The sequence below is a fragment of the Xyrauchen texanus genome, chromosome 25 (genome assembly GCF_025860055.1).
Source record: "Xyrauchen texanus isolate HMW12.3.18 chromosome 25, RBS_HiC_50CHRs, whole genome shotgun sequence".
NCBI classification, from domain to species: domain Eukaryota; kingdom Metazoa; phylum Chordata; class Actinopteri; order Cypriniformes; family Catostomidae; genus Xyrauchen; species Xyrauchen texanus.
In genome coordinates, this window is record NC_068300.1 from 7,935,859 (window position 1) to 7,961,661 (window position 25,803).

The 25,803-nt window shown below is 40.2% G+C and overlaps 1 protein-coding gene across 1 annotated transcript; it reads left to right on the forward strand.

The window, feature by feature from the left end:
* The first annotated feature begins 5,435 nt into the window (after positions 1-5,435).
* LOC127619328 (sushi, von Willebrand factor type A, EGF and pentraxin domain-containing protein 1-like) lies at positions 5,436-25,803 on the forward strand. The gene is made up of 13 exons (XM_052092210.1): positions 5,436-5,532; positions 5,725-5,931; positions 10,351-10,447; positions 11,894-11,967; positions 13,957-14,130; positions 14,680-14,850; positions 15,944-16,150; positions 16,444-16,540; positions 18,952-19,025; positions 21,794-21,967; positions 22,882-23,052; positions 25,119-25,286; positions 25,573-25,803. The coding sequence occupies exons 1-13, from the start codon at positions 5,475-5,477 to the stop codon at positions 25,755-25,757; spliced, it is 1,857 nt and encodes a 618-aa protein (XP_051948170.1). The 5' UTR covers positions 5,436-5,474; the 3' UTR covers positions 25,758-25,803.

Sequence of the window (25,803 nt, forward strand, 5' to 3'; positions counted from 1 at the left end):
CTCAAGGTGAATGCATACCTTGACGCTAGGGGTCAAACAACTAAAAATCAAGTCAGGAATCTTGGTGTGTCTCTACAGTCAGACCTTAGTTTCAGTAGTCATGTCAAAGCAATAACTAAATCAGCATACTATCATCTGAAAAATATTACAAGAATTAGATGCTTTGTTTCCAGTCAAGACCTAGAGAAACTTGTGCATGCTTTCATCACCAGCAGGGTGGATTATTGTAATGGACTCCTCACTGGCCTTCCCAAAAGACCATAAGACAGTTGCAGCTCATACAGAACGCTGCTGCCAGGATTCTGAGCAGAACCAGAAAATATGAACATATCACACCAGTCCTCAGGTCTTTACACTGGCTCCCAGTTACATTTAGGATTGATTTTAAAGTATTATTACTGGTATATAAATCACTCAATGGGCTAGGACCTCAATATATTGCAGATATGCTCACTGAATATAAACCCAACAGATCACTCAGATCATTAGGATCACATCAGCTAGAAATACCAAGGGTTCACTCTAAGCAAGGAGAGTCTGCTTTTAGCTTTTATGCCAGCCGCAGCTGGAACCAGCTTCCAGAAGAGATCAGATGTGCTCCTACAGTAGTCACATTCAAATCCAGACTCAAAACACATCTGTTTAGCTGTGCATTTACTGAATGAGCACTGTGCCACTGTGTGTCCGACTGTTTGCACTGTATTTTATTTTATTCTAAACTGTTTCAATTATTCTTATTTTTTATTCTTATTTTAATCTCTTCTATGTAAAGCACTTTGAATTACCATTGTGTATGAAATGTGCTATATAAATAAACTTGCCTTGCCTTGCCTTGCCTTACTGCTGTCTTGTAGCTTTTGTCTTTTTTTGGTCAGATTTTCAAATACATTCAAAAATGTACATGAATGTGCTTTTGTGAAAACTTTTGAGACAAATATAACTGGTACAATCTGTTATCTCACATGGATGGTGTTTGTAATGCCAAAATTGATGGAGTGAGACCACATTTGTTAAACAAGCCCCTGATAACCTGTTCATAATTCTAGAAACCCTCCCACGAGAAATACATTTTAATCTTCTCCTAAATAGGTATTTGATGTGAATTTATTCTTTTCAGTTAAAATATGTTTTTGTGTGTCATGTCCCTTTAAGTGCCTTTTGCTATTTCACTAATTAACGGACAAATAGTGAGTAAAACACATATATGGTTGTCATGATGTTTTCTTAAAGCTGCACTATATAAAATGTATTTGGTTACAGGTCCATTATTTAGTGAGTACAACCACAAATCTGTGTTCCAATCCCTGTCCTTGTCTTCCTCGATTCTATGGAAGCCGTTTTCCGCTACAGTTAAAAACGTGATTCTGTTTCTCATAAAATTAGAAACTTTTTTTTTAATACTAATACAGTTTCAAGTGCACGTTCGGGAGGAGCTTGTTCATCTAGTTCTGTCAAATAAGTATTTAAGTGGCTGTTCGCTCACTTCTAACACATCTTCTGGCATCCCTCCATCCCTCCATCTTCATATTTTGCAATGCCTACATCAGTTATTTTAAAAGTCTCTTTATATTCTTTGCGTTTGTCATATTGTCCAGAGGGGATCTTAGAGTTTAAGTTCAGTCCCATGTTTGAGCACCTGCATTACAAACAGTACAACGGTTATTTGTACCTTAATACCCTTCAGGGCAATATGAACAGTGAACTTGTGAAATTATGGTATGCATGCGTAATATGCATATGTGACTTAAGGGGTTATTTACAGATGTCAGAGATGGTGAAGGGATTGCCCCAAATGGGTGAGATCAGAACAGGTTAGATTAGAGTTAAGATTAGTTCTGTTCTTTCAAACATGTGTCTGTAGTTTTCTGGAGCGATCTACATTTAATTTCCCCAGACTTTTTTAAAACTCTATTAAGATGACCCTCATGATAGATTTCATGATTTTGTTAGATAACTATCATAGCAATAATAATAATTCCTTACATTTATATAGCATTTTTCTTGGCACTCAAAGCACTTTACATAGCATAGAGATGATGATGCAATGGCAGCCATAGTGCTGCCAGAACACCCACCACACACCAGGAGAGGAGAGATTAGAGTGGTGTAGCAATTCAGGGATGGAGATTAATACAAGGCCATGATAGATAGGGGCCAATGGGATTTGGCCAGACTGGGATTTTTAATGACCACAGATAGTCAGGACCTCAGTTTAACATCTCAGCCAAAGGATGGTGCCTTTTTACAGTATAGAGTCCCCATCACTGTGTGGGCATTAGGACCCACACAGACCATAGGGTCTCCCATCAAGGTACTGGTCAGGCTCAACCCTGCTTAGCTTTAGTGGGCAACCAGGCAAGAGCTGCAGGGTGATATGTCTGCCTGTAGAGCTCCATAGTGACAGCTCCAAGACACTACCACATGTGTCCGGCCCATGAGAGTGGTTCATTCAGCAATTGGACTACAGTTGGGCTGCAACAGTGGAATTGGTAGTTCATTTGTTTAAAGAAGCCAGCTACAGATCCTCATACAGTCGTTCATGAGTTGTCCAGGAATCGGACTACGCTGTTTGTGCTCCATGTTTTGCCCTGTAAATGTGCTTTGATTTACAGATTCATAAGAGTCATCCATTGTTTGTGGAATCACACTTAACTTATAGCTCTGTGTTTCCTGCAGTAGATTCCCGTCTCTGAGACAGTAAGAGTATATAGTATGGTGATCCTTTCGAATTGGCATATTACACTCCTGAGAAATCATTGATAGAATAGTAATGAAAATGATTTGATTCCTGTACTTTTTTAAAAATGGAACTGGTTCCAAATAAGAACTGGCTCTTTGTTACTAAACAATGGGTTGTCTTTGGAAGCCTTCAATCCATTTGCAATTGGTGATCAATCTAAAAATGTTTTTCCCCACAAAGAGCAGCTTGCATGTGAACAACCAAACTGATAATGTTTTCTCAATTCCACTGTTTCAATTTAACTGTATTCCAACTCTTGAATGAACCACTCTTATGAGCCAGACACATATGGTTGTGTCTTGGAGCTGTCAGTTTGTTCTGATATTTATGTCGATCTGAGATTAACAAAATCATGGAATCTATAGTGTGGGTAATCTAAATAGATATCTGTCTCTAAAGCCATGCAATTTTCAGTCTGTTAGCCAATTAAATGTAGATTGTACCAGAAAACTGTAGAAAAAGAGTGAAAAGAATAGACCTAATCCTAACCAGTTCGGACCCCTGATTCTTGTTTTATTCTATAAACTACTGACAACTTTTCTCCCAAATTCCAAATAAACATTTAGAGGATTTATTTGCTGATAATGTCAACTGGTCAAAATAAGACATAAGATGCAGTGTTTTCAGACCTTGAATAATGCAAAGAAAACAAGTTCATATTCACCTTTATACAACACAATACTAATATTTTAACTTAGGATGAGTTCAGAAATCAATATTTGGTGGAGTAACGCTGATTTTCAATCACAGCTTTCATGTGTGATTGGCTCGGCTTTGTTTGATGGCTTGTGGCCATCCATCGTCCTCTTGATCACATTCCAGAGGTTTTCAATGGGGTTCAGGTCTGGAGATTGGGCTGGCTATGACAGGGTCTTGATCCAGTGGTCCTCCACCCACACCTTGATTGACCTGGCTGTGTGGCATGGAGCATTGTCCTCCTGGAAAAAACAATCCTCAGAGTTTGGGAACATTATCAGAGCAGAAGGAAGCAAGTTTTCTTCCAGAATAACCTTGAACGTGGCTTGATTCATGCGTCCTTCACAAAGAAAATATTACCGATTCCAGCCTTGCTGAAGCACCATCAGATAATCACAGATCCTCCACCTGGTCGTCTAATGGTTAGAGAGAGACCTGAAGAGGCCTACAAGCCACAGTGCCTCGCACCCACTGCGAAATTTGGTTGAGGATCGGTGATGGTCTGGGGGTGCTTCAGTAAGGCTGGAATCAGATTCGTCTTTGTGAAGGATGCATGAATCAAAACACAAAACTCTATGTTCTTGGAGGAACATATTCTTGGGAGAAACCAGGCCCAGTTCCCTCTGGCTATATTGCATGAATATAATGCCAGTAGTAGTTATCTATGTGCAATACTAGTCTTGTTTATGTGAGTAATCTCAGTAGATGTTGGGCAATGATTAAAATTAAGGATATTGTATGAAATGTAAGATTAATGATACAGTGTTTTTAAAGTCCATCCAAGTTTTTATTTGGCTGATGAAGGCTATAGTTGGCATTAACTTATTGTCTGTATTCCATTTTATAGAGTGTAGTCCATCCTATCACCAAGATGATGCAGGCAGAGGTCAGTGAGGTGTGCCTCGCAGTAAGGCTGGAAGCTTATGGCAGTTTATTTCTGGTGAAGTCCATTTCATGTCCAAGGTGCAAACAGTGGAAGGTGAAGTATCCCTTGTTTTACGGTTCAAGTTGGCAACAGTACATCCTCTGTGATGTTCATCGAAATGGATTGAAGTGATGGAGGAAAACAGATCTCATTCCATAGAAGTGTGAGCACCCCTGCTCAGTGTTCTTAATACTTATCAATAATGCAGCAATGTGACTACTAATAAGAATTGTTGCTTGCATAATATGCAATTACATTAATTGTCCACACCTATCCTATAGTAAATTATCAACAAATTGTGATGCAACCAGTAAGGCCTAATTGTGTGTTTATTGAATTAATGATGTCCTTCCATTTACATTAATGCATTTGGCAGATGCTTTTATCCAAAGCAACTTACAGTGCACTTATTACAGAGACAATTCCCCCGGAGCAACCTGGAGTTAAGTGCCTTGCTCAAGGACACAATGGTGGTGGCCGTGGGGATTGAACCAGTGACCTTCTGCTTACCAGTTATGTGCTGATTAACAGTTATGTGCTTTAGCCCACTACACCACCACAAGACAAATCAAAGAGACACAGTGTAGAATGTCAACAATGTACAATTCTTGACACCCCACCCCAGAAAGTACTCACTTTCAATCTCTGGTTACGGCCCTGGCTGCAGGTATGTTACATAGGCTGATGTGATGTCAGTGGTGATGTAGGGTTTGTTTTGGACTAGACACTAGAACAATTAGATCTCATTCCATAGACATGAGAGCACCTCTACTCAGTGATTCTTATTATTTAATATTCATACAGCAATGCTTACTGATGTGAAAACAAATAATAAGTATATAAGTATTGTTGCATGCACAAGTCTATAGTAAATAGCCTACAGTAAACTATCAACACATTTTAATGCAATTAATATGGACAGAACAAAGAAAGAGAAATAGTGTAGAATGTCAACAATGTACAATTCTTGACACCCCACCCAGGTCTGGGTGGGGTGTTACAGCCCTGGCTGCAGGTATATTACATACTATTTAAGACTGGTATGTCAGTGGTGATGTAGGGTTTGTTTCAGACAAGACAGAAGCTTTCACTCGTGAAGAGCTGTAGAGCTTCATGAAAATGGCACATGTTTGGAGGACAATATTGATATTTGTGTTTGCACACTTTGTAGGTGAGTTACAGATTGCTTAACCTAGCAGATTTTATTAACAAGTGTAAAACAGTGTTCCTTAGATAATTTCTCAAACTATGACATTTGATAATCATTGGTATCCACACAGTTTGTAAGATTTACTATTTTATGGACCTCTTGAAGTCAGTTTAGTGTTGAGCTGTGCTTTGAAACTGTTTATTCATTTGTCAGTTTCAGAGTCTGGCAAACATAAACAATGTGGCAAACCAGAAGATTATCCGGAAATGCAGCTGGACGACAAATATCGTTTCACATCAGTCTTCAACAATGGGCAGAATGTGGAATATAAATGCGCTCCTGGTTACAAGCAAAAGGATGGCAGTCCAATGTCGCGGTGTAAGGACGGACGCTGGACACCCGTGGAAATGAAATGTCAAAGTATGACACGTCTCTGTAACAATCACATAATCTATGGCTTAATTTACACTGCTGAAAAAATCTGAGATTTTTTTTTAGGACCAACTGTTCAAACTGCAAATAATGTGGTCAGATTTTATTTTATTTAATGTTTCTTATCCTTTGGTACATGTAGGTATAGCCAGAGGTGGGTAGAGTAGCCAAAAACTGTACTCAAGTAAAAGTACTAACATAAATAATTACTTGAGTAAGAAAGTAACTCTTTACTTTCACAAATGACATACTAGACGTTTACTCCCTTATATTCCATTATATAATACACATTGAACATGTACTACAGAATTATTATTATTATTAATAATGGAAATTCAGTCATCATTCACCATCATGTTGTTCCAAACCTGTATGACTTTCTTTCATCCATGCAGCACAATAAGGAGATATTAGACAGAATATTTGCCTGAGTCACTATTTACTTTCAGTGAATGTTTATATATATATATATATATTGAAAGTGAATGGTGACCGAGACTGTCAGTTCCAAACCTTCTGTCTAACATATTTTGTGTTTCACAGAATACAAAGCGTCACACTGGTTTGGAACAACATGAGGGTAGAGAAATTACGACAGAATATTAAATTATTTCAAGTTTTCACTTTCACTTTCACAAAGAGATAGTTCACCCAAAAATGAAAATTCTCTCATTATTTACTCACCCTCATGCCATCCCAGATGTGTATGACTTCCTTTCTTCTGCAGAACACAAATGTAGATTTTTAAAAGAATATTTTAGCTCTGTAGGCCAACATTATGATGCTCCAAAAAGCACATAAAGGCAGTATAAAAGTAATCCATACGACTCCAGTGGTTTAATCCATGTCTTCAGAAGTGATATGATAGACGTCGGTGAGAAACAGATCAATATTTGTCATTTTTTGTAAACAGCAGGTGGCAATATGCAGAGTAGGATGTGAATCACAAGAAGAATGTGAAAGTGATTTCTCTGTTTCTCATCCACACCTATCACATCACTTCTGAAGATACTGATTTAACCACTAGAGTGTTATGGATTATTTTTATGCTGACTTGTGTTTGTTTGTTTGTTTAGCTTTAAAATGTTGCTACCAGAGTATGTGAGTGGAGTGGAGCTTCAACAGTTCCCTCCGCACTCAATGGATTCTTTAATCCCTCCACTCCCGCTCCACTCCGGGTTGTCCATTTCCAGCTCCTCGCTCACTCATGTTCGCTCCATGGCAAAATCAGTGCCTAAATACCTCTCCAGTGTAAAGTTATTTCAGTATGCTTTTTAATATCACAACCTTCCATGCAGAATATGTATTAAATGAAAAATAAATACACAATACTAGAAGAAAAGCTACAATGTGCTTTATTAGAACACTAACATTAGCCCAAGACTAAATTAAATATTTTTATAGCTTACTTTTGAAACATATCGGCAGCATTCTCTGGGTTTGATCAATTAAATACATTTCTTGATGGAAAAAACAAAAAATAGAATATTAATATTAAATTAAAAATATAATTTACCAAATTATATATATTTTTTTATAAATTAGCAGAACAAAAACAAAACATTAAATTAAATCAAATTTATACATTACGAAAAAAAAAGAAACATTATTGGGTCTATGTATTATTGCCTAATTATTTTCTATTATTGCACTTCTTTAATTAACCTTGCCCTATAATTCCGTGAATCGCATTTGCTGAGCTTCTTCATCTGCACATATATAATGCATAAATTAGCCTATGGCACTCAAATAAATTCAGATGGCAATTGATTAAAGTCAAAGTATGCAATATTATCTTGTTCACTTGTTCAGTTGATGTTTTGAGTCATTAAAAGTTCAATACTACTTAATGCGTGACATAATAGGCTACAGTTAAGATTGTGATGCATTAGATTAGAATGATGATATGATTATTCCAAATATTTAATAGGGGAGAGATACAGATGTATGCACTGATGACGTTTAGATTTTCTCTCCACATATGAAGGGATTATCATTGTGTTTTCTTGACACGTCTTTTAGGATTTAACAACAAACCTTTGATCGTGGCACGACCTCCCCACTCATGTTCTCCTTCACCATCCCGTCATTAATATTCAATAAACGGCAGTTGATGCAGGAATAAAGAGACAAGACACAAGCATGTAGTTAGGTCAAGCTTTACCGCAAGATTAACTCAATAATAATTCTTCTAAAAATCTTAATTTAAGTTCAGCAGAAGAAAGAAAGTCACACACATCTGGGGTTGCATGAGGGTGAGTAAATAATGAGAATTGTAATTTTTGGGTGAACTTTTTCTTTAAGGGCTCTTGTCAGATCTGGACGAATTTGTCAATTAGAAGAGAGGTTTGGAAACATTTCTAGTCATTATTACAGTGAAAACGTGAAAATGTCCCACAAGGACATTATATATAATGCTGAAATATAAACCAAGGCAAGATCATGCTTTATTAATGCCTTCTTTTGCTATTTCATAGCTTTTAAATCCTGTGTGGATTCTTGTTTCAGTGTAGTTACAGTTTTCAGTGTCAAAAGTATTTAGATTGGTAGTTCTGTACAGCAGTACCGCCACTCTCTAAATGCAGAGAATGCAGCCTACGTAGGGCACCAACCCTGATTGTGGAACACTGCGTCTGAAACCGCCCCCTATCCACTATAAAGTGCACTATTTCGAGTTTTTGCTATTTTGTAGGCGTATCTGAATTCTGAGTGAGCCACTCGTTCCCTACTTTTGTTCACTCATTCTTACCCACAATGCACTCTTATTTCAAGTGTACATTTCAAATACAATCGATGACAGTTAATTTCCCACAAACCACCATGGGGAAGACATACGAGCTGGGAGTTTACTGCTTCCTTCACTCCTGCAATATTTTATTTCATGCTGAATGTAGTAAATTACTTTTTGAAAAATCATTACTGGATTAAAATAATATAATAACATATAGAGAGACAAAACATACAGATACATTTTAAAATGCACTCTTTATTTGATCAAATGTGGTTACTCTTTATAGTAACACACAGTATAAAAATTACAAACAGAATGAGGATTTTTGTATTAATATATTATTTGATAAGAATAACAAATAAGGCCCATTTAAAAATGTCATATGTGATGTTTCTGCACCATTCCCAGAGCTCCGACACTCTCGTCCGAATTCACACATTTTGTTCACTTACTGCTGAGACATAGTGCACTTAATGCCATTCACTATATAGAAAATAGTGAATGAGTGAACGATTGCGGACACAGCCACTCTCGTCGAGATGATTGCCTTGTGCACATCACATGCACGGGCTTCGCTCTGCATGTGCAGAAATGCTGTCTGTTCTCACTCCAGTTGTCGATCACGCCAATGGCAGCAATTTACGCTCAACTTGAGTGTTTACGTGGATTTATACAGTTAATTCGCTTGAAGTAGCTGCGATAGTTTCCAGTACCCCCGTGAAAGCACAGAGTAAATGCATAAATACTGCTTATGACAGGCAGGACAAAGCACACTGGTATTTTGCTGCACTGATTTAAAAATGTACACTTAAAAACTGATGTCATAAGAGCCCAGTTACAGAATCACCCTGAAAATGAGCATCTCATTACACAGAAAAGCCCGCGTTAGAATTAGAGTCAAAATTTACCTCAGCGTGTTGCTTAAAGTTGGAGCTGTGACTTTAATCTTGAAATATCAGCTTGTCTTGGTGTTAGATGAAGGCATAGCATGACTAATCTATACTTTTTTTACTATACTTTTTTTACTGTGTGGAGTGAAGAAAGTGTTTCACTTTGAAGAGTTTGATGCTGTAGCAGTGACTGAGTGACAGTCTCATCACTCAAGTGGGAGCGTCTCATCATGCGCAGCTGTGAACTTCCGCTCTCGTAAAAGTCACATTCAATAATCTCTCAATAAATTACACATTTATTAAAATGAAACCCAGTAATGTAACGACAGTAATGCCACACATTGTAAAGAAGTAAAAGTAAAAAAAATCATTCGAAATTTACTTGAGTGAGAATAAAAAGTCCCCACTTTTAAACCTACTCTAAAAGTAAAATTTTCCCCAAAATGTTACTCAAGTAAATGTAATGGAGTAAATGTAACGAGTTACTACCCACCTCTGGGTATAGCTGCAGGCCGGAGTCCTCCAAATGGGGGTGGGATCTCCAATAGAGGGTGTGGTTACTCCAGAAGGGGGTTGCACAAACTCAAAAAGAGGGCTTCACGTCCACTCACGGTTAAGGTTAGGGAAAGGGTTAGGTCATGGGTTCCCCATATCTTTAATGGCAGTTTGGAGCTCCCGCCCCATGTTGGAGCAATGCCTCCAGCTATCTCCTTCTTTGGATTTGTCTACCTGTGTGAACATAGCCTATCTCTCCACACTTTAATATTTTCATGTCTATTCTCCCAGAGAAAAAGTGCAAGCCATTGAGAGCCATAAAGAACGGACGATACAACCAAGAGGGACAATCATATGGCGATAAAGTCACTCATGAGTGTAATAAAGGGTATGGAAAACCTGATTTGCAACATTGGTCTTTTAAGTGATCTTTACAAAAGCTCCTATCCCAGTTTTTTTTTGTTAGCCTGCTTATCGCAGGAGATTTGCTCAAATGTTTCAAATGAATGACATGGATGAATATTTGATTCTTTAAATTTAAATATTTCTTTTATATTGTTTTTATTGATTTATATCAGAGACTTTTACAGATTTTACTTGGACCTTAATGTATATTTTAAAGTTTGTTCCAGGTCTTTTCTGTACTAAGTGGTTTATTAAAGCAGGTCAGTGTTTCCTTAAAGGTGCAGTATGTAAGATTCAGAAACCCTTGTTATTAATGACACCTGTGGCCGTTTAGTGAACTGCAGCCAGCTGCCTGTTGCTCGTCACACTCCATAGGGACGTGAGCGAGCATCGGCCAAAACAATGACGTAACTTACAAAGAGACTGAACAAGATCCACCGGCATTATGCTGACAGATGAGGTAGCATAATTAAAATTACACAGTTACATTGTTGTACTACAAACTTTGAGAGTAATCTAAAACTACTAATCAGCTAACATATCATACTGATACACACGTACAGCTATATACTACTGAACTATACCAGACTGTTTACTGTTGCACTGCACTGTTATGTTGAACTATTGTATGTTTTGTATGTCATGTTCTACTACGATCAAGAAACCAGTGTATTTGCATACATTTATCTTGTATACCTGACATTTAGTATAAAGAGAAGGTCGTTGAAATTATTTGAAAGTTATGAAGCAAGGTAGCTTGCAATTTATCAGGGTTGGCAGGCAAGATAAAGTTAGTTAAAATGACATAAGGATGATCAATCCTTATGGCACTATATTTCACTTGCTTTGCAGTTATGTAAGATTACCTGGCCAATAAGAAGAACGCCAATTCAGGGTCGGTTTTGTTCCCCAAAACTGAACGAAGGTCCCTCCAGGAATCAAATGCCCTGCCGATGTTCACTCTAGTTTTCGCTCGACCACGATCACGTTTCCGCTTAGCCAGACGGGATTCAGTAGATTATTTATTTTTTTTGGCTTACTCTGAGTTTGTGTAGGAGTCGGTGTTGTGCTGGACTCCATCTCTAAGATAATGTTACCTAGTGTTTACTGTCTGTTGTCACTGTTGAATAGCAGAAGAGAAGCTATAACTGTCTGAGGCAAGGTTCTCGGGCACGCACATAAACGTCACATCCATGGATTTTCCCAGCAAAAGCGACCCGCTCCCTTCGCATGAAAATCAGTCTAGAGACTTTAATAAGCAACCTTGGAAATCAGCGAAGGGCTCATTTTTTCAAGTTGCGTTACAAGCCGTTCACACATTGGCAAAAAAAAAAAAGGTGAATATTATATGTAAATTGTTACATATTGCACCTTAAAGGATATTTTTGTTGTATTAATGTATTTTAATAATATCATTTTTTTCTTATAGATATATTTTAAAAGGTGACCGTGTCCGTGTGTGCCAGGATGATGACTGGAGTGGGACGAGCCCAACATGCGAGGGTGAGTTTATACTTTCGTCAGCATCACTTCTCCTGTGTCAGAGGAAATAAGTATTAATTAGTCTACTCATGATGAGGGACACTAGACTTGCATTACCAGCCTGAAGTCACACACACTCTGTGTATTAAAGACATGTTTTTAATAGAAGTTTCCCAATGAGACTTTAGCCTTTAAATTAAAGGGACAGTTCACCCAAAAATGGATGAAAATTGTAATTCTCTCATTATTTACTCACCCTCATGCCATCCCAGATGTGTATGACTTTCTTTCTTCAGCAAAACACAAAACATATTTTTGAAGAATATCTCAGCTCTGTAGGTCCTTACAATGCAAGCGAATGGTGACCAGACATTTGGCGCTCCAAAAACGACATAAAGTAAATATACAAATAATCCATATGACTCCAGTAGTTAAATCCATATCATTAGAAGCTATATAAGTGTGGGTGAGAGAAAGTTTAAAATGTAAGTCCTTTTATTACTTTTTCAGATGTGAAAATTAAAATAAACAGGCACCGCATGTGTCCGCACTAGTACAATATAAATAATATTTTAATGTAAAACTGAAACCAAAAGACACAAACACACACATAGGATGGACAGCTGCCCATAAATGCTCTCTATCTGTCGCACCACTGTCCGCAGTCAGCCTTTATCCCTCTCGGAGGCTTGATTAGCTTGATAAGGGACCGGGTGTGTGGAATCACGACCCGGCCCCGACCTCCACCCTGTCACAATAAATACTAGTACCTAATATAATAGTTATTAGAAACAAAAAAGTACTAGTAACATAAAAATAGATACTAGTAACTAGGGGTGTGTAGAGAAGTCATTATCTGTATCTGTCTCTGTATTCGGATTGAACCAGGTGTGGGTGGGGCTTAAATCAGAAGTGCATCAAAACTAAATGAAACTCCCATTTTTAAGAGTAACTCGTACATTTATAGTTTCTATTCATAAAATATGACTATTAATCTGTTATTTGTTTTGAAGTCATTATTTGTGCCTTTCTGAATAAGGGCTTCAGGCACATCCCTAATAGTAACAAAAATTAATAGATACTAGTAACAAAAAATAGATACTAGTAAGTTTTAAGGAATAAATGTTAAAACGGCTTGCCATACAATACGTTTAATTTTCATATCCTTAAATGTTTTAATCCCTATTCAGACTGTAACTATTTGGCATGGGACGAGAGGTAAGAAAGAGCATGGCACAAGCTAACATTTTTTTGGATTTATCAAGTTTTTGCAAATGCACTTGGGGTTCAAAGTATTTTTCTTTTTTCACATTAATTTTCCACGTCTGATACAAATACATGGTCTTATTTCAGGAATACAGCTTATACTTGTTTCGCCTTCTACTTGGAAAGAATGAAAGTGAAATGTTGCAACGTGCCCCATAGGTGAGGGGCACATCTGACCAAATCCCCCTCTAACATCTGTATCTGATCCAATTAAATACATAGATTAACTAAATTATTAGTTAATCCCCCCAATAATGCAGGGATTAATGACACACAAACACACACACACACACACACACACACACACACACACACACACACACACACACACACACACACACACACACACACACACACACACACAGCATGGAGTTTCATATAGTTTGCTCTAATTTAACACTGCATTACAATGTACCCCATCAGCACAACAAGGCTGGATAGTAATTTCTGCTGGCTAGCATGGTGTAGCCACGATGACTAAACTTGCATCAAAAATCCCTTGTCCCCTGTGAATAGATTGCTGGCCAAATAGAGCTTTAGTAAATACTTCTGTAGGCTGAAAAGCCTGACATGCATTTTCATTTCCAACCCCAAGTAAGAATAACACCTAACTGACGATTGATAACACTGCACATGTACTTGAAAGCTTGAATGTAAAGTGAAGACATGCCACATGCTTCTCTGGTATCTCTTTCTCTCATTCTCTCTCTCTCTCTCTCTCTCTCTCTCTCTCTGATTCCTCAGTGGTTGAATGCCCAGTCCTTGTCATTGCCAATGGTCAATTAGCCCCACAAGCTGTGGAGTTTGACACTGTTGTTCAGATCACTTGCTCTGCTGGATTCGAACTGCATGGAGAACCGCAACTCCAGTGTGGAGTAGATGGTTCCTGGACACCAAGTGTTCCCACCTGTGAGCCAAGTAGGTGACCACAAATACCTTCAGAGTTTTGATATGAAGTCCTTCTATGTGGAAGGATGCTCACCCTTGAACATGAAATGCCACAACCCCGCTATTGATTCGACAGTGATGTGTAAAGTTTGACCAGTGTAACCTGATGAACTTGTTCTTGTCTACTCAAATGTTTTAAGAATGGAATTGGTAACTGAATTAATCTCAAACAGATTCTGTATCCCAAATTATTCCTTTTATGTCTGATTCAAAATGCACAAAAGTTAGTGATTTGTGTTTTTGTCACAGTAAGTTGATGAGGTTAGATGAATCCAAATGGAGAGAATTAGGTAAGAACTGAAGTACTCAAAACAGTGAGGATGAACTGAAGACCTATGCTTATTGGGTGATCAGAAACGTGGGCCAAATATCAAGTTTGCTGGATTTATAGTAAAAAAAGAAAAGGGGGCAAACAATTTGAAAAGCTTGAATGAGAAGACTCACCACATGCTTCTCTCTCTCTCTCTCTCTCTCTCTCTCTCTCTCTCTCTCTCTCTCTCTCTCTCTCTTGTTCCTTAGTGAAATGTCCAGTCATTACCATCCCCAATGGTCAGGCAGCCCCATCAGCAGTCGTGTATAACACCAGTGTTCAGATCACCTGCTCTCCTGGATTCAAACTGAATGGAGCACAGAATGTCACCTGTGGAGCCGATGGTTCCTGGACACCTAAATTACCCACCTGTGAGACAGGTAGGTGATCTTAAGGTGTGCTAGGGTTTTGATCGGCGGTAGATTATTAACACGGGTACACACACTGAGCACCTCAAACCAGTCTGGCCATTCTCCGTTGACTTCTCTCATCAACAAGGAGTTTCAATCCGCAGAACTGCCGCTCACTGGATGTTTTTGGTTTTTGGCTCCATTCTGAGTAGATTCTAGAGACTGCTGTGTGTGAAAATACCAGGAGATCAGCAGTTACAGAAATACTCAAACAGCCCATCTGGCAACAATCTTGCCACAGTCAAGGTCATTGAAATCAAAATTTTCCTTTTATACTTAGTATAAATAGTGGAACATGCTATTTGCACCCTAATGCAAATTGTGTTTTCTAAAACAGTATGAAATATAAAATCTAATCAGTGTATGTAGTATAAGTATTGTGACAGAACTTAAATACTTTGCTGGCAGTGTGACGAAACACACCTGATTTTTCATGTAATGGCGCCTCATCACTGCTGCCTTTAATTGCAGAGCGCGGCTATAGAGTGACTGTTCTCTTCCCTGTGAGGACACATACCCATCCCATGTAAGCAAAAACAACAGCCATTAGATTTAATGTAACAAAACGTACCATCCTCCATCGTGGATCAACGCCAGTCCAGGGCACTCTCCCTCCCATTGCTCGCTGGTTTAGATAGTGTCCATTTGTTCAAACCACTTCTACTTTTCCTTGATGGTTCTGTAGTCACTTTTAAGTTTTTTTTACTTTTCCCTACACTGTTGGTAGGTCCGGTGGTAGCCGTGTGCGGCCAACAGCTGAGACACTTCCTGAGAGACTTTATCATTTGGCTCATCTCTAACGAGTGGACCGTCTGCACCTCGTTTATTGACCATGGAGTGGTTTTGTGCACAGCCATTTCTTTTTTCACAATTCGAAAGTCGTGTGAACAAATGATACTGCTATCGCTGTTGCTAACTTTAAAACTAGCGGATTCATGTCGCAAATTCATGACATTTGTTTTTCATTGGTATCCACACAGTTTGTAAGATTTACTATTTTATGGACCTCTTGAAGTCAGTTTAGTGTTGAGCTGTGCTTTGAAACTGTTTATTCATTTGTCAGTTTCAGAGTCTGGCAAACATAAACAATGTGGCAAACCAGAAGATTATCCGGAAATGCAGCTGGACGACAAATATCGTTTCACATCAGTCTTCAACAACGGGAAGAATGTGGAATATAAATGCGCTCCTGGTTACAAGCAAAAGGATGGCAGTCCAAGGTCGCGGTGTATGGATGGACGCTGGACACCCGTGGAAATGAAATGCCAAAGTATGACACGTCTCTGTAACAATCACATAATCTATGGCTTAATTTACACTGAGAATCTGAGAAATCTGAGAATTTTTTAGGACCAACTATTCAAACTGGAAGTAAAGTGGCCAGATCTGATATTATTTTATTTTATTTCACTCACAGGACTGCAGTCCATTTGGTAGCACGGCCACATTGGTTGTCATAATAACGCAACTTGTGTAAATTTAAACTTTAGCAATGGATGTGTCTGCCTGTGTGAAGATAGCCTATGTCTCCACACTTTAATATTTTCATGTCTATTCTCCCAGAGAAAAAGTGCAAGCCGTTGAGAGCCATAAAGAACGGACAATACAACCAAGAGGGACAATCATATGGCGATAAAGTCACTCATGAGTGTAATAAAGGGTATGGAAAACGTCTAGGTTATGGATGTAACCTCCGTTCCTTGATAGAGGGAACGAGATGTTGTGTCGAAGAAGCGACACTAGGGGTCTCTTTTGAGCACCTTTTGCATCTCTGATCTATGAGAAAAGGCCAATGAGAAATTGGCAGACAGAATTTGCATGTCCCGCCCCCGGACATACGGGTATAAAGGAGGAGAAATGCATCTGTTTCATTCAGGATTTTTCTGAGGAGCCGAAAATGGTTCGGCCGCAACAGTGGCTCGGTTCAGTGATGTGGCCGGGAGGACAAAATGTCTCGTTCCCTCCATCCGTAACCTAGACGTTCCCCGTCTGTCGCTCACTTCGACGTTGTGTCGAAGAAGCGACACTAGGGGTCCAATTTAAATCGCGCCATGCACTGAGCCGTGTACATGTACTGCGCAGGGTTTTGTTATGTTCACTGTGAACTGTGGTAAAGCGGGGGCCCCAATGGGGGGGGGTCTGGCAAATTGAATAGCGTAACCGAGTCGAATGGTGTGACGGATTGGGAAGTGAGAGCCATGCGTCCAAACTCCGAGCTAGGGGCACGGTTATTTTTTTATGTACCCGGTGGGGCAGAGCAGGTAATGTGGCATTGGGAGGCAAGGATGCGTCCCGAGGCTCTGGTGCTGAGAGAAGACTCGAAGCTCTTACCTTGCTCTGCACACCCGGCAGGGGGCGGGTTAGTGACTGAGTAGGAGGTCCCGTAGAGGCGTCCTCTGGACTCGTCAGAACCGGCCGGCTGTCCAGTGGCACTGTAGGCTCTAGAGGTCAGTGAAGACGTCATACTACAGACCTTGGAGGGGAGCACAGGGCGACCCCGCCAGGTGGCAGCGTTCTAGGATCGCAACCGCTTGGTCCACCTGGGGGACCGCCGTGTACCCGTGGGCTGCTCTGCCGTCGATGGACGTGAGAGCGGATGAGCGAGAGGCTTTGTGACTGGTGGAGAAGGGTGTCCTCCATGAACTTGTCAGCTCATCATGCACTTCCGGGAAGAAAGGAACCGCGGAGGAGGGCGCGTCTGTGAGCGGCGCGCAGACCCGAGGAACCAATCGTCAAGCTGCGAAGGCTATGTGGAGGATGAAGAGTTCCAGTCCAGCCCCATACTGGCGGCAGCCCGGGCAAGCATGTCGGACATCTGGGCGTCAGCCTCAAACTGGGCATGCTGGCCCGAAGGTGGCAGCCCAGTCGAGTCATCCGCGTCAGACGTGGGACCGCTCTCCGATGCAGCAGCGAGCTTATCCAGCTCGGGGGGCTCAAGACGGAAGTCAACGAGCCCGGACGGAAGTCAACGAGCTTGCCGGGGGGCGGGTGGTTTGCGGGGGCGTACCCTGCGGAACCGAGCCCGCTGCCATCCCCAGATCGCCTCCATCGCCATCTGGGTCATCCTCAATCCCATTGGAAGAAGGAACATCGCAGAGGTGGCTAGAGTGGTGTTCCTTCTGTTGAAGGAAAACTGCGACCGCAACGTTGCCATGGCCATGTTCTCGCAGTGATAACATGAGCCATCCACAAACGCTGCCTCGGTGTGATCGCAGCCCAGACACACAAGACAGCGCCTGTGGTCGTCAGAAGCAGAGCGCACTCTACCACATCCAGGAACTACACGGGGCGGAAAGGCATCTTTATAAAGACGCGTCCTGAAAATGACGTTCAACCTCAGCTGTGTTATTGCTCTTTTAGCGAAAATAACTCTTTTAGAGAAACTCAACTCTTTTAGTTGCGCTGTCGAAGCGCACAGGGGCAAACTGCACTGCCATGCAGAGAAGGAAGAAAGTCGCTGATATACGCCGTAGATCCAACAGCAATCGCTCAGAGATGAGAGGAGCAGTGTGTGACTCGCAGCTCGCTGCATACACAACCATCGGCTCCGAAGAAAATTTCTGAATGAAACAGATTAATTTCCCCTCCTTTATACCCGTATGTCCGGGGGCGGGACATGCAAATTCTGTGTGCAAATTTCTCATTGGCCTTTTCTCATAGATCAGAGATGCAAAAGGCGATCAAGAGAGACCCCTAGTGTCGCTTCTTCGACACAACATCGAAGTGAGCGACAGACGGTGAACCTGATTTGCATATTGACTTATCCCAGTTTTATTTTATCTTAGGAATTTTGCTTAAATGTTTAAATTTAATGACATGGATGCATATTTGATTCTTTAAATTTAAATATTTATTTTATACTCTTTTATTTTGTATTCAAATAAGTTGTGATCAGAGCCTTTTTTAGATTTTACTTGGGCCTTAATGTACATTTTTAGTTAATTTTGAACTATGTGGTTCATTAAAGCAGGCCAGTTTCAATAATTATATATATATATATATATATATATATATATATATATAAAGCAGTTTTTATATAGTTTATGTGAGTAAAATTTTTTTTTTAACCAGATTTGTTTTGAGAGGTGACCGTGTCCGTGTGTGTCAGGATGATGACTGGAATGGAACGAGCCCGATATGCGAGGGTAAGTTTATCATTTAGTCATGCTAAAAATCAGCATCATTGCTCCATTGTCAAAGTAAATGTAACATATGTGTTCTCCCAGCCCTTTCGAAAATTGAGAGTTCATGACACACTTGCCGCAAATTCGCCTCTGACAATTTTCACATGCAAATGAGCTTTGCGGCCAACTTTCGGCAAATAGTCCATTGTTGCCAAAGGTTTGCTGGAGGTTCACCACTACCGGCAAAGAGCTGCAAACTTCTGGCAAACATTTGCGGCCAATCAAAAGCTCATTTGCATGTGAAAAACATGAGCAGCAAATTTGCAGGCAAGTTTGTGGCTTGTATAGAATTTTTGTAAGAGAAGTGGCCGCTAGGAGTGCAAGTCATGTTGGAGTCTTATTTTGAAGTTTAGTTTGGGGTTCTTGTCTTGTCACTGTTTCCTATTCCTGTTTCCTCCCTGTCTTTATTGTTCCCCAGTGTGTCTCGTTAACCTTGTAAGCCCTCATGTTTGCCTTTGTCCCTCGTTCAGTATTATTGTAAAGTTGTATTCAAATCAAGTCATGACATGACATGTCCAGTTCTCGTTCTAGTCTTTTGGTCTTTTGTTTTCATGTCTTTTGTTACTTTTGGAAAAAGCTGGACTTGGGCTCATTTTATCATTGTCTGTAGTTCTGCAGAAATTATTTTAGGTATGCTGGAGCAGACCCAGTAAGACATCAGAGCCTTGAATTTGATACATGCATCAACCGGCAACCAGTGGTGAGAGACATAGAGTGGTGTTACATGCACTCTCTTTAGTTCATTAAAGACCAGACGTGCTGCTGCATTCTGGATCATTTGCAGAGGCATAATTGCGCATGTATGGAGGCCTGCAATGAGAGCATTACAGTAGTCCAGTCTAGAGATGACAAGTGACTGAACAAGCAGTTGTGTGGCATGTTCAGAAAGGAAGGGTCTAATTTTCCTGATATTGTAGTGTAAATCTACATGATCTTTGAGATGTGGTCTGTGAAATTTAGGTTGTTATCGATGGTTACCCCTAGATTTCTGACCGTTTTGTAAGGCGATACTGTAGTTGAACCCAGCTGCACGGTGATGTTGTGTTCAACAGCAGGGTTGGATGGAAAGACAAGGAGTTCGGTCTTGACTGGGTTGAGTTGCAGGTGGTGTTCCTTCATCCAGGTCGAGATGTCTGCCAGGCAGGCAGTGATATCTCACATTAGCTGTGCTCAGATATTCTTTGTGTTTTATTTTATTCATTTGCAGTTTATTTCCCTCTCTAACTGTGCTGTACTTCAGGCATTCAGAGAGCTACTCTAAATCTTCTGATAAAGGAACACCTCAATTGAATTCATGCACATTTGATAGGATATTGATAAATATATATTTTTATGATGAAATTATAATGTGGGCCCCAAAAGATGGCTCGAGGGCCGCATGCTGCCCGTGTGCCGCTTGTTGAATAGCGCTGCTAGTACATGCAACATAAAGAGACCTTGTCCAAAAAGAACGATTTGTAGCATTTTTGGATTAGGCTACTGTGATTCAACAACTTATAATTAACATCAGAGAAATGTAGCCTCTGACTTAACGGTCGTTTACGCAAATCTGGAGATATTAACACGATTCAACAATAGAGGTCACTGTTGCCCCAAACGTTGCAAATGTACAGTTCTATCCTTGTAATTGGTAATTTGTACTCATGACAGAAAAGATCTGGCAACCCAGCAGACAATGATCCGTGACACCCTGCTCTACAATTTACTCAGAAAAAAAAAAAATCCAGTGAGCGGCAGTTCTGCAGATGAAAATGCCTTGTTGATGAGAGAGGTCAACAGAGAATGGCCAGACTGGTTCAAACTGACAAAAAGGCTACTGTAACTCAAATAATGACTCTTTACAATAGAGCAGCAACAGAATAGCATCTCAGAATGCACAACACGTCGAACCTTGAGGACGATGGGCTGCAATAGTAGAAGACCATGTGTGGTTCCAATTCTTTCAGCCAAGAACAGAAAGATGTGGCTTCATTGGACACAGGCCACACTCAAAATCACTGAGATCACATTTTTTTCCCCATTCTGATGGTTGATGTGATCATTGACTAAAGCTCCTGACCTGTGTCTGCATGATTGCACTGGTGTCACATGATTGGCTGATTAGATAATCGCATGAAAAAGTAGGTGTACATGTATTCCTAATAAAGTGGTCAGTGAGCGTATATGCCATTTACAATGAATGCTAATTCCCTGAATGTAGCCCTAGTTCTCCTAAAATGAAAACAAGTATGATGGATAAAAGTAGATCATAACAGACATTTTACAATTCTATTAAAGATTTTTTCTTGCTCAACCTCTAAACATGATGCCACGCACAAACATCCCTAATAATTTAATCGCAGCACAAAACACCAGTAAAAAAGTGCACTTCATTTGACAAAAAGTTAAAAAGCGACCGTGAAAGCAATCGAGATATAGGCAAATAGTCTGTCTATATTATCTCACTATTTCTAAGCATGAACAGCATTACTAAACTAATCTCTATATTTTGCAGTTATTTCAATCTAATAAAAACAATGCATCAACAAGACCTGAAAGCAATGCCATGCAGTTCATTGAAATGATGAGCGTTTATTAATCCAACCTGCAACACAGGTTTAAAACTCACCAGTAAAGTTCACTTCGCAGGTTTGGCGAAGCATGGTGCAACTTTGAAAGCTTGAATGCGAAGTGAAGACATAGATGCTACATGCTGCTCACTCTCTCTCTCTCTCTCTCTGGTTCCTTAGAGGTGAAATGTCCAGTCATTGTCATCGCCAATGGTCAGGCAGCCCCACAAGTGGTTATGTTTGACACCGTTGTTCAGATTACCTGCTCTCCTGGATTTGAACTGAATGGAGATCCTCAACTTAAATGTGGAGAAGATGGTTCCTGGTCACCAAATTTACCCACCTGTGAGCCAGGTAGGTGATCTTAATGTGTGCTAGGCAGGGATGGATTATGATCATGCGAGGCCCTGTGGCACCAGCTTCCTGGAGGCCCCCTTCCCTCAACATAAGCACCAGCATGGGTCGGAATTTTAAACGAACCAAGAAATTCCATGACTGCTACTTTTTGTGTTGTATTTACCAGAGTTATTGCATCATGAGACACTCCAACTCATTGAGCCGCACCGTAGACCACACATTTAGAGCAGCTGTTGAAGCAATCCAAAGTGTATGCCAAAACAAATGTTGATCAAATAGTGAGACATATTAAGTATTTGGAAATATTATAATAATGAAAAAAAAAAAATATTCTACCCCTGTGCAATATTTAGAAAGACAAATAGCTCATTAATGTGGGACAATGAATTACACGGCTTTTGGATTCCTTACATGCATAAGTGTCAAACATGTAAGGAAGCCAAGTGCAAATATGCTAAAATACATAATTGTTTGTTGTATATGATTGTATTATATAAGAATTTTTTTAGTAGGGCCTCTGATTATAGGCCCAGGTAGAGATATCATGGCTGTCACACATTTAAGCACTCTTTGTCTATTTAATTACATTTTGCATTTGTTGCGCCAATGCTGGCGTCATCAGCCCGGTTCATAATCCATCCTAGGTGCTAGGGTTTTCATAATTAAGGCCTGTTTCACATGTATTTAGTTTTGTTACAATATTCAAACTGCCTGTGTAGTACGTTTTGTGGCTCTTCATAGCAACAGTGTAGCTGCAAGTGAACTCTGGGCTCTTGGCCTAAAAACCATCAGTAGAGAATGTTATATGCTGCGTGGCAGGATCTCAAACATCCCGTTCTGTTCAGTAAATCTGACTGATTCTGAAATACTTTTCTCACATGCCATTTTAAAATCTCTCTCTGGTTCCTCAGTGAAATGTCCAGTCATTAACATCCCCAATGGTCAGGCAGTCCCACAAGCTTTGGAGTTTGACACTGTTGTTCAGATCACCTGCTCCCCTGGATTCAAACTGATTGGAGCATACCAACTCCGCTGTAGAGCAGATGGTTCCTGGGCACCTTGTCTTCCCAAGTGTGAGCAAGGTGGGTAACCACAAATACCTTTAAAGTTCTGACATGGGGAGAAAGTCCTTCCGTGAGGAAGGATTCTGAATTTGAAGTCAAGTTGTGTAACTAACATACAGGTAATCAAATATTAAATATTATTATGTTGCATCTATATTGCCCTGTGTATACACTGATGAGCCAAAACAGTATGACTACTCACAGGTTAAGCAAATAACGTTGATCATCTCCTAACAAGACCACAGGTCAAGGTCTGGGTAGATTATATGGTATGCAAACAATCAGTTCTCAAGTTAATGTGTTGAATGCAGGAGAAATGGACTGGAGTAAAGACCTGAGCAATTTTGAAAAGGGCCAAATTGTTATGGCCAGATGACTGGGACGGATCACCTCTGAAACGACAAGGCTTGTGGGGTGCTCCCGGTCAGCCATGATGAGTACCTAACAACAGGAGGGACAAAGGTCAGAGGAGGGACAAATCAAGGCTCATCAATTCGCAAGGGCAAAAAGGCTATCCCATCTGGTCCAAACTGACAACTGTGAAGGTCATCTGTGGAACAAGTCACAGAAAATGTTAACGATGGTTACGGGAGGAATGTGTCACAACACACAGTGCATTGCACCCTGTTGCGCATTGGGCTGCATGGCTTCAGACTGGTCAGAGTGCCCATGATGACCCCTGTCCACTGTCAAAGGGTGCCTACAATGGGCATGCAAGCATCTGAACTGGACCTTGGACCAGTGGAAGAAGGTCACCTGGTCCGACGCGTCCCGTTTTCTTTTACATCACGTGGATGGCCATGTAAGTTTGAGCCATTTACCTGGGAAAGTGATGGCACCAGGATGCACTGTGGGAAGACGACAAGCCTGTCGAGGGAGTTTGATGCTATGGGCAATGTTCTGCTGGGAAACCCTGGGTCCGGCCATTCATGTGGATGTCATTTTGACACATGCCACCTACCTAAACATTGTTGCAGGCTAGGTACACCCCGTTATGACAATGTTATTTCCTGATGGCAGTGTCCTCTTTCAGCAGGATAATGCGCCTTACAATACTACACACATTGTTCGGGAATGGTTTAGGAACATGATGAATAGTTCAAGGTGTTGCCCTGGTTTCCAAATTCCCCAGATCTTAATCCGATTGAGCATCTGTGGGATGTGTTGGACCAACGAGGCTCCACCTTATAACTTACAGGTCTTGAAAGATCAGCTGTTAATGTCTTGGTGCCAGATAACACATGCCACCTTCAGGGGTGCAATTAATTGGACTACACATGATAACAGGAACGTTTCCCTACAGCAGGCTATTTAAAGTCACTTAATGACTGATTGTTTTTTTTTATGTGATGAATTTGTACACAAGCAATGCTTTACATAAGGACACAATGAATTAAGACAGAACTCAAAGTTTACTTTGCTTAACGTAATCACACAAAAGCACATTCCGATAAGTTCTCTCAATTCATCCCTTTAAATTCACCAAAGCTAAAAATATTAAACTCCACAGTTGAATGTTGGATGACTAGAGGAACATCCTGTCCTATTTGTAGAATGTGTTGTACCTTTTTATATGACTTCAGTCTGCATGTTTTAACATACTGGATATCTGCCATATGCAATAACCCTCAGTCATTCAAATGCTCCCAAGCATCTGATTTAATTCACTTTCTGTATAGATGAGTCTGGTAGATGAAATTTCTCTGTCGTATTTTGCCGTTTGTGTGCAGCCCCAGTTTCACATGGTATAAAAAATAATGTTCGGTCTGCAGCACCTGGCCAAGCACGACGCAGACACCATCTGTAACCATAGTAACTATTTTTTCACAGCATTTCACGGTTTTTAACTGATGTTCTAAATTCTTACAATTAAATGAATCCTGACATTTTCAATTTCAATATGGTTAATAGTGGTAGTGGTAATGTTAATGCCTATTGGGTGATCAGTAACAGGGCCCAGATATCAAGTCTGCAGTATTTATGGAAAACAAATAGGAAAAGAGGATGAACACTGCACAAGTGAACTTTGAAAATCATGAATGTGAAGTGACGATTCATGCTCCTCTGTCTCTCTGGTTTCTCAGTGAAATGTCAAGCCCTTAACATCCTCAATGGTCAGACATCCCCAAATGACGGTTTGTATAACACCACTGTTCAGGTCACCTGCCTTTCTGGATACAGTCTGACTGGAGCACAGCAAATCCAGTGTGGAGCAGATGGTTACTGGAAACCAAAATTACCCTTTGAACCAAGTACGTCATCCTAAGGTGTGCTAGTGTTTTTAGGGGTTTGTTCTATACCATATGTGTAAGCAACACCCTTACAAACTGGTTACTGTATTCACTCTGCCTGTAAGAACAATGCAGTATTTTGTAATAGTTGTCAATGGCTGATAACTGGCATGCAAGAGTTCTTAAATCTTAAATTATAAAACAACTTAAGGCAACATTTCTCACATGACCTCTAAATCGAAGAATGCTGTTAAATTTATGGGGAAAAAATGTGTGTTAATGTTTTATTTCTCTGATTTTGTATCAGTTATCTGTTCTCCACCTGAGGTGGAAAATGCAGTCATGGAAACTGAGCTAGGGTTATGGTACATACCCAATGAAGTTGTGACCTTCAGCTGCATGGATGGCTTTTTTATGACTGGTTCATCAATGGCCAAATGTGGACCAAATGGACAATGGCTGGGCTTGCCCACTTGTAGTTTCGAATCTTAAGAACATTTATGGTCTTGACTTGTATTGGCAATTAATCAATCTGTTC

Coding starts and splice junctions, on each gene's coding strand:
- LOC127619328 (XM_052092210.1), top strand. CDS start 5,475: ATGAAAATGGCACATGTTTGGAGGACAATATTGATATTTGTGTTTGCA. Junction 11,968..13,956: donor GACGAGCCCAACATGCGAGG/GTGAGTTTATAC, acceptor CTGATTCCTCAG/TGGTTGAATGCCCAGTCCTT. Junction 14,851..15,943: donor ATTACCCACCTGTGAGACAG/GTAGGTGATCTT, acceptor TTCATTTGTCAG/TTTCAGAGTCTGGCAAACAT.